This window comes from Juglans microcarpa x Juglans regia, chromosome 2D, assembly GCF_004785595.1.
Source record: "Juglans microcarpa x Juglans regia isolate MS1-56 chromosome 2D, Jm3101_v1.0, whole genome shotgun sequence".
In the NCBI taxonomy this organism is placed as follows: Eukaryota; Viridiplantae; Streptophyta; class Magnoliopsida; order Fagales; family Juglandaceae; genus Juglans; species Juglans microcarpa x Juglans regia.
This window is the reverse complement of record NC_054596.1, coordinates 26,304,785-26,314,581: the sequence shown is the minus strand read 5'-3', so window position 1 is coordinate 26,314,581 and position 9,797 is coordinate 26,304,785. Positions and strand designations below refer to the sequence as shown.

At 46.0% G+C, this 9,797-nt stretch overlaps 1 protein-coding gene across 1 annotated transcript; it reads left to right on the top strand.

Annotated features, from left to right (window-relative positions):
• Positions 1-7,266: 7,266 nt before the first annotated feature.
• Positions 7,267-8,773, top strand: LOC121248101. The gene has a single exon (XM_041146457.1). The coding sequence runs from the start codon at positions 7,685-7,687 to the stop codon at positions 8,612-8,614; it is 930 nt and encodes a 309-aa protein (XP_041002391.1). The 5' UTR covers positions 7,267-7,684; the 3' UTR covers positions 8,615-8,773.
• Positions 8,774-9,797: the final 1,024 nt, after the last annotated feature.

Here is a 9,797-nt window from a genome sequence, read left to right as displayed (position 1 = left end):
TCAACTATGCGTCGTGGAATACCCTCTATGGGCAAGTGCTGATGGACTTCATGGCTGAATTAACTAGTTTCCAAGCAGAGAGCGAATATACACCACCTATGAAGCCCTGGCAAGTTTTCATGGATGACTCATCTTACCGGGCTGGAAGGGGGTGGGGGTGCATATCGTTATGTCCGAGGGAAAGGAGTACAATTACACCATCAAGTTTGCGTTCAAGACCACGAACAACGAGGTGGAGTATGAAGCATTGCTTTCAGGACTGGCGGTAGCCAGGTCTCATGGTGCCACAAAAATTGAAGTGTGAGCCAACTCGTAGGTGGTGGTCAATCAAGTACGAGGGGAATTCACCGTGAAGAGCAAAAAATTGAAAAAATACTTGGCACTAGTAGAAGCCGAGCACCCTCACTTCAAGTACTTCCAGATTCAGTAGGTGCCGAGGGCAGAAAACCAAAAAGTGGACAAGCTGGCACGAGCACATCGGGGCAAGAAGACTCCCCTTGCCAGAGCAAACGGTGGTCCGAACCGTCGAAATGCCCATCGTAGGGATTGAGGTGATGGAGATATAGCCCAAAGCCTCGGATTGGGCAAGGGACATCCTCAAGTACTTGGACACCAACGAGGTGCCCAATGACAAAAAAGAAGCTAGAAAGATTAGGAACAGAACAGCAAGCTACTCTCTGATCGAGGGAACTCTATACCGAAGGAGCCACTAGACGCCTCTCTTGAGATGCATCTCCTTTGAAGAAGCCATTATGTGTTGGTAGAAATACACCAAAAGGATCTATGGCAATCACTCAGGAGAAAAGGTGCTAGCCAAAAAAGTGATGAGGGTGGGGTATTACTGACCTTATGCCTTGTGAGATGCCAAGGAGTACGCTTGGAAATGTCGAAAGTGCCAAGAGTACACCAAGGTGTCCCACTGCTAGTCGAAAGAATTAACGTCGATCACCTTGGCCCTTCGCCCACTCCCCCTGGCAAGGGAGGAGTAAATTCGTGGTAGTAATTGTGGATTACTTCACCAAGTGAGTTTAGGTCGAGGCCCTAGCAACCATCACGACGAAGAACATCATGTGGTTCCTGTGGAAGATGTTTGCAGGTTTGGCATCCCACGCACTATCATATCAGACAATGGGAGACAATTTGATTCTGATCACTACCATAATTGGCGCCGGGAGTTGGGGATTGTGTTTCGGTACTCGTCTCTGGGTCACCCCCAGTCTAACAGGCAAGTGGAGGCGACCAACAAGACGTTGATGGGAATGCTCAAGAAACGACTTGACTACAAGAAGGGCACGTGGGCAAAGGAACTTTCCGGTGTCCTGTGGGCCTACTGGGCCACAGTAAAGACACCGACAGGGGAAACTCCTTTCACCCTCACTTACGACCATGAGGCGAAACCGCCAGTGGAAATCGGGATCCCCACCTACAGAATTTAACACTTCGAGCAAGACTCCAATGATAAGCAGTTAGAAGAATAGCTTGATTTGCTTGAAGAAGTCAGACTAGAGGTTAAGAACAGCCACCAAAGAAATGAGGGCCGAGTGATGTTTCAACAAACAAGTGCGTCCAAGAGCATTCAAAATCGGAGACCTCGTACTCAAAGAAACAGGAACAACAACACGAGACGAGGGAAAGCTAGGCCCCCGATGGGAAAGCCCCTATGTGGTCACCGCTACCAACCACCCGGGCTCGTATAGATTCCGAGACACCCAAGGAAATGAGTTGATGCACCCTTGGAGTGCTAAACACCTACGAAAATTTTATTGCTAAAGCTAGCTTAATTATTATAAATTTATGTTTCCATGCATGCACTACAAATCCTAATGGAAGAGGTGTTGTGTTTCAATGTCGAGTTTCAAGAACATAATAGAATCTCTATCAATGTAATCTCCATCAACAAAATCTCGATCAACGTAGTTCCATAAACAAAGTCTTCATCAACTATTTACCTCCCCACAGGACACCAAAGGGACGAGTCATGCTAGAGGTTGCTCTATCCCTCCTGCAGAGGAGTGTAGGTCAGTCCTCGACCACTCGAAGAAAAAAACTTACCTTTCTCGTGAGCGTCAACAGGCGGGAGCAGGAGCGGGAGCGGGAGCAGGTCCAGTTATAGACTTCCCGAACAACATACCTCCCGCAACGCCAAAAGGGCGAGTTGGGCCAAAGGCTACCTTTTGTCCCTCCTGTGACCAAGAGGGGGTCCAGCCTTGAGGCTACTCAAAAAACTTACCCCAACCTCCACCACAACGAAGTGTGAGATCAGCACCAGCCTGACCGAAACTTACCATTTCTTGTGATGTCAATGGGAGGGAGCTGGTCCAGTCACAAACTACCCGAACAACCTATCTCCCCATGAAGGATGATAGGTGAGTAGGAGGCTCAACCTTTTCGTCCGGGAGAGCTGGAGTAGCCCCCCCCCCCCCCCCCGGACGGCTTGAAAAACTTACTCTAACCCCCATTGCAGTGAAGGACTGGATCAGCCACATCGCTGTCTAAATTACCTCCCTCACGAGATATCAGAGGGAAAGATAGGCCAAAAGGTTGTTTTATCCCTCCTGTGGTGGAGTGTGGATCAGTCCTCAAATACCTAAAGGCAAAGACTTACCTTCCTCGTAATCGTCAACAAGCGGGAACGAGTCTAGTAGCAGACTACCCGAATAACCTACCTCCCCACAAACCAAGGAGACAAGTTGAGCTAGGGGCCGCCTTGTCTCCCCGCGGTAGAGAGCAGGACCAGCTACTCGAATAACTTATCCCGACCTTCGCTACGACTAAGAGTGGATTCAATTCTAGCCTGACCCAAAACTTATCCTTCCATGCAGTGTTAATGGGCGGGAGTGGGTCCAGTAGTAGACTACCCGAAAAACCTACCTCCCATAGGGAACAAAGGACGGGTTGAGCCAGAGGCCACCTTGTCCCTCCCGCGACGGAGAGCGAGTCCAGAGGCTGCCTAAAAACTTACCCCAACCCTTATCGTGATAAAGGAGAGGACTAGCCATATCGTTGTTCGAGTTACCTCCTCGGGGGGGGGGGGGGGGGGGGGGCAGTTTGACTAGAGGCATTTCAGCCCCTACCTGACGGAGTGCGCGTAGTCCTCAACTACTTGAAGACAAAGACTTACCTTCCTTGTAAGTGTTAACAGGCGGGAATGGCTTCAGTAGCAAACTGCCCAAACAACCTACCTCTCGGTGGACCAAGGAGACGGGTCGAGCCAGAGACCGTCTTGTCTCCCCTAGATGGAGAATCAGCCCCACGGCTACCCAAATAACTTATCCGGGTTCAGCCCCAGCCTGACCCAAAACGTACCCTTCCGAGATCAGGTCTAGTAGTAGACTGTCCAAACAACCTACCTACTGCAGGGAACAAAGGGACGGGTTGAGCCAGAGTGGGTTCAGCGCCAGCCTGACCCAAAACTTACCCTTCCGAGAATGGGTCCAGTAGTAGGCTGTCCAAACAACCTACCTACTGAGGGGAACAAAGGGACGGGTTGAGCCAGAGGCCACCTTGTCCCTTCCGCGACGGAGAGCAGGTCTAGTCCCAAGGCTTTCCGAAAACTTACCCAGAACCCCATCGAGGCGAATGAGCAAACCAGCCACATCGTTGTCTGAATTACCTCATGGGGGCAAATGAGTGGTTTGGCTTGAGGCATTCTAACCCCTCCCCAATAGAGTGCAGTCCGAGTCTTTCGACCTCCCGATGTTGCACCAAGGAACGAACATCAACAACATGGTAAAGGTCGGCAAGCACATCGCATCATAAGCCAAAGGCCCTAGGTTTGCGAAATCTAACTCCTACGAAGCTAAGGATGAAGTTATGATAGTCTACTTATCTTTCAGTCAGGAGTTAAATAAGTAATGTCAACAGGCGAGAGCGAGTCTAATCCAAATTACCCGAACAACCTACCTTGCGAGGACAAAGGGACGAGTCGAGCCAAAGGCCGCCTTGTCCCTCCCGTGACGGAGAGCAGGTCTGGCCTCCAGGTCACCCGAATACTTACCCCGACCCCTATTACAGCAAAGAGTAGCCCAGATTATTTAATTTGACTCCACCGGCCACAGTGCTACTCGAAGGGCCATAAAGGCTGGTTAGCAAAACACTTCCTGGCCTCTCCCCCAGGAAGAGCAACTGGAGTCTCCCTAAAGCAGCTTAACTCTTAGGGGGGATTTCCATCCCCTCCAATCCGACTGTAGCAGACGAGGGCCAGCATACACGGAGGATATACTTTTTATTCCCAGTTACATATAAAAATAAAGCACGGCAACGCAAGATGGAAGGACTAAAGGACTAGGCGGGGTAAAATGCGCCTGAGAGATCGACAGCAAAAAGAAGGAAATTAGCTCAAAGGAAAAGCGAAGAGACATCAGTCTCGTCAATGATCGCTAAAGGCGCCAAGAGGATAACTGACTAACGAAGGCAAACAAAGACAATATAAGCAAGAAGCCGTCGGCCAGTGGGGTCGTTGGGATGGGTTCGGTGCCAGGTATTGTGTAAAGACAAGCTCTGGATAACGACAATGCCCCTACTCGATGTGGACCCCACAATTCGTTGTAGTAGAAACACCCAGGCCGGTTGTAGTAGAGAAAAAAAAAAAGGAGACCCCGAAAGCAAATGGCCATAGAAGATAAACAGAAAGCAAAAATGATAATGTTATTGACAACATGAAGCCACAAGCATACAAAGGACAAGTTACAACATGAAGCGACAAGTTACAACATGAAGCTGCAAGCTTACAATGAACAAATTATAACGTGAAGCGGCAAGTTACAGGCTTACAATGACATACAACATAACTCAACTAGATACAACAGAAAGTCATGGAGGCACAAGCAAACCGAATCTTGTTCAGATCATATTCTAGTAGAAGTGCAGACAGGGATCTCCATCATTACGACCTCGCTTCAGAAGGTTGTGAGTGAGGAGGAACTCACATGTCATAAAGTTTGGGTAGTCAACCTAACAAATGACGCAACGCCACACAAGGACCCTCCAATGCACGACGCCAAATAATGCAACACGACACAAGGATCCTCCATGCGCTAGGTGGGAGCTGAGCAGGTGCCAACTGGAGAAGATCCAACACTTCTCGCACAAGATAACAGGAAGGCAATCTGAGGTCGCTAGACAACATGGCGGGGTACACCGCCACTTTGGAGGCAAAACCCTCGAAATATACCGCTCATTCAGTAGGGGAGCCACCTTGAGTTCCACAGTTCGAGGAAACCTGTAGGTCTCTTTCAATGACTCCAACTCGACGGGAGTCACCTCCAAACGCCACAAGAAGCCAGCAAACTCATCTGGAACGGTGTCACCTTGCCCGTTTGCGGCATGGACGGGGTCGGGGATCTAACAGACCCGGAAGGGCGCAAGAATTTATTGGGGGCCATTAGAAACCAAAGAGAAAGAATCAGAAAAAACAACACAAGGAGAAGGCTTGAAAGAGAAAGGGGAACACAGGATATTCAGTAAAAGAGACAATAGACAAAGTAACTCGTTACTGAGAAAGAAGGGGACCTTATATAGGCAAGCTTGATGGTTGATATATTGAGGCAGTAGGAACCTATGCGCCCCACGGAGTACCAGAGTCCCACGATCACCATAATTCCAGCAGGGTGTATCCAGTGAGGTGACGTGGGAAAGAAGTAATCGCCTGACGCGAATAGTGACAACGGGACTGAAAAGGTGCCATTTAATGTGGATCGGAACTGTCGAAATACAGTCATAAAAGCTGAAGGTGAATCATTGCTAGGTATTGTGTAAAGACGAAAAGGAAACTCGGATATGGCTGGAAAGCAGAAGTGTGACACGTGAGCACTGAGATACCCACAACTCCCTGTCCTAGGAAAGAAAAGGTTGTATAGCCGTAGTTGCAAAATTTGGTTAATCAAGGAAGGAAAGAATTCCCTTTGGACTTGTCAGATAGGAATCGACGAGGTAATTGCAAGGGGATTTTCCCCTCACCCATAAACCCACTAGGCGCTCAGTCGAGAGTAATGGGTTTCGCCCCGATACTCGGCCCCAGGCCCAAACTTGCCCACAAAGCAACTCGCCTAGAAGGGAAAGTAAGCAATAATGGCTGATGGGACAAACAGGCCTAACGCCACTCAGCCGCATCCCGTTCATGGGGATTCGTACAAGATAGAACGAAAAAGACAGAACTTTTGATCTTCTGACAAGAGAACATCAACGGACCACTGAAGACACTGGCAAAGTAAAGTAAATTAGGGGAACCACACCGTATTAATGGCACCACTACCAGAGCAACACGCCACATTAATGGCGTCGTCGCAGAGGCATGCCGAATTTAAAGGACTCTGACAAAAAGTATAGTAAAATGGACATGGGCTTTACTTGGGCAAGCACGATCTGTCCCTCCAGACTCTAGGTATAAATAGCAATTTCTAAGTATGAAAAACTCTTTAGACTCTCTCTTTATTTACAAACTTTCAAAATACTCTATTGATTTTAGCATCAGAGACTCTCTGCCCTCTCCCAACTTCTTTCTTTTTCGTTTTTGCAAGTCCAGCTTTAAATATGAGTTGTTGGAACCTATCCTAAAGGCATACAAAATACAACATTAATACTATAGATGGACAATATAGTTTCTGTAGAGGGTACAATTTATGGCTGGCTGATGTGTATTATATAAAGGAACTAGGCAAACTAAACAAAGACCAGCACCAACAACTGCGGTCCAACGTGAAATGTGTACTGTTTGGCTTCACTCGCGGTTTTTGGAGGACCAGTGCTTCGGTAAAGGTATTAATTATGTTAAGTGGTTTCTAGAAAAGCATTAATATAACAAACCCTCGGATGAGATAATTCAATCAATCATATTTTTATGTGACGGACAGCGCCGTTAATGCGGATTAGATTTGCTTAAACTAAAAGCTTTCTTCTAAATCTAACCAATGCCGCTTCGGTTGGACTTGTCTATGACCCACTAAGAGAGAAAACTGAGAATTTCGTTTTTGTTTTTATTTTTAAAAACGAGTTCTTATAGGTGGGACGGCTTTGTAGAATAGGAAAATGTTAAATGTAATTAAAAAAAATTTATAAAAAATTTAATTCTCACATATTAGTTATTGATATACTGAAAATTATTAAATTTAAAGATTAAAATTTAAAATTCAAAAGAAAATAATTTTATAAGTAAAAGTGTAAGTAAAATTAAAACTACATTAAACATCCTACAGGTGAAGATTTCATTGACTGAAGCATCTCTCTTGCATAAAAGCCTCTTTATTTAGTGAATTGATTGAACCAGCAAGAACTCCTTAAGCTCTCTCTCTCTCTCTCTCTCTCTCTGTCTCTCTCTCAATCCTGTGTAACGTTGAGAATTGGAGATGCAGAGTCCCTCTCCAAAGTTTGTTATATCTTCCTTTTACGTCCTTTGCTAGCATTCACTTCGTACTTGTCCCTATTACTACTACCTCTGCTCAAGATTTTGATGAACCTGCAGAGAATCCCTTCAGGTATAAGTCAGAGATTTCCCCTCTTCCCTCCTCCCTCTTTTTGAAATAGTAAATGCAAGCATGGTTGTCAAGAGTCTGGATACCGGTGGTTCTCCTTTTAAAAGGCAGTAATTCTCATTGTTTTTGAGCTGAGCAGTGTGCTAATATTATATTGGTGTCTCTTCTTTCTTTCTTCTTCTTGATCTTCTTCGTACAATCAATAAAATTACCACATGGCCAATCCGTTTGAGAGCTCTTCGTTCAGAACAACCAGATTTGATACTGCAATCTGGGCAGCAAAGCTCTTACTATTAGCCATAGGAATTATATCCACTTATATTTTTTTCAAAGTGGCAATAATTCCATACACAATAGACTTGTCCCTATCCACTCTACCACGCCTCTGGATCTCCCTCAGAAGTTGGCTCTCTCCCCCTTACATCTACATCATTGTCAACTTCATCATCATCACCATCGCCACCTCCTCTGCCTTCCAACACCAAAACCACCCTCCTTTCTCTTTACCCACAATTGCTAAGCCCACCACCCACAAATCCCAACCCCAACCCCAAGATCAGACTTCTAGTTTCAAAGACTTAACCTCAGACGCCGTACCCACAACAAACAGCATTCATGATGATTTCCATGACATCATCTGGGACGAAATCGTGCAATTAGAGCACGAGAAGGAACGAGTTGAACATTTCGTGTCGTCCGACCCTTCACCAGAATCATCTTCCGAAAACTCTTGCTTGACGGAAGCCGGCAGGAAGGATGGAGACGACGATGAGAGCACCTTGGACGCGACTTGGAATGCGATCATGGAGGCGCAAGGGAAGCCATTGAAGCGGCAGCTCAAGAAAAGCGAGACGTGGGATTTGCCGCCTCGGCTTGAGAGGTTTGGAGCGATTCTGAATGATGGTGATATTGCAGTCCATGGAGATGATGAGGATGATCCAGTGGGCTGGGCTCGGCGGGAGATGAAGAAGTCGGACACATTCAACGACAGAGTATCATTGGTGATGATGAGGAAGAAATCAATGAGTCAGGAGGAGTTGAACAGCCGAGCGGAAGCGTTCATCAAGAAGTTCAATGCTGAGATGAGGTTACAGAGGCTTGAATCGGATCAGCGCTTCATGGAGATGGTGAATCGTGGTATCTAAGTTTATTTCAAAAGCTTATCATGAGTATTAAAAGAGATGGATTGCTGTTTCAATTATTAGCATTAGAGACCCCAAAGAAAATGAGACATTCGATCGATCACCTCCATTGAAGAGTACTTTTTGATATTTTCTTATACATATACTCTATAATGTGTTTTTCTTCAAAATTATTGTTGATTATAAATTCTGATTTGCTTAACTGGAGTTCACAGTCACTTAAAAGATAGATACATGAAGCATACCATATATGACTTTAGAGATACTTGGGTTCTGTTCTCATATGGGACACGTGTCTCATAACAAGACAAGAGATTCGTATAAATATTAGATCGTATCAAATTCCTGATAATAATATAAATATTTATTATGATTTCTAACATATTTTTATAATATATGCTTAAACTATTTGTTCGAATTTTATGTATGGTACACCTGTTTAACGTGAAATCTTTTTGAAGAAAAAAAATAAAAAGAAGCTAGCTTATTACCACAACTCCTCACACAGAAAAAGAAGTCAGCTTACTACCTTGGTTGGCAATCGACCAAAAGCATCCATCACGTTTAGTATAATGAACGGCATCTGTCGGCTGTCCCAAAAGAATATAGATCTTTCGGGACAAAGGATCATGTAAGGGGATTTACCCTCCTGTAGGCCAGAGTAACAAGCCCCATGAGGGACCTTGGGGAAAGGGGGGAGGAGAGCTCAACCCAGACCAATTACCCTCCTCTAAGAGAAGTCACTGGGCCTCAACGGGGCACTCAACCCGTAAGCAAAACCAATCAGTGAAGCAATTTCATGCAGGAAAGACGAGCAATAGGGACAGATGGGAATCGCCGCCTTGACACACCCCAATAACTCCTAGCCCTCGAGAACCTGTACAAGTAGATGGACGAGAGATGCGGAGGACCCTCAATCTCCTAACATATGGTATGGAGAGACTCGACAATGATCACTCGCAGGCTAAAGTCTAGTCAGAGAGCCATGCCACATTAATGGCACCGCTCTTCGGACTCCACGCCGCATTAATGACACTACATCATGAAGAGTCATGCTGCATTAAATGATTCTGACCAAACAACAGTCGAGGTGACATGAGCCCCCTAAGGCAGGGTACTGGATGTCCCTATCCAAAAACTTCGTATAAAAACTGTGACGCCCCCAACCTCCCCTTGGGATGTAACA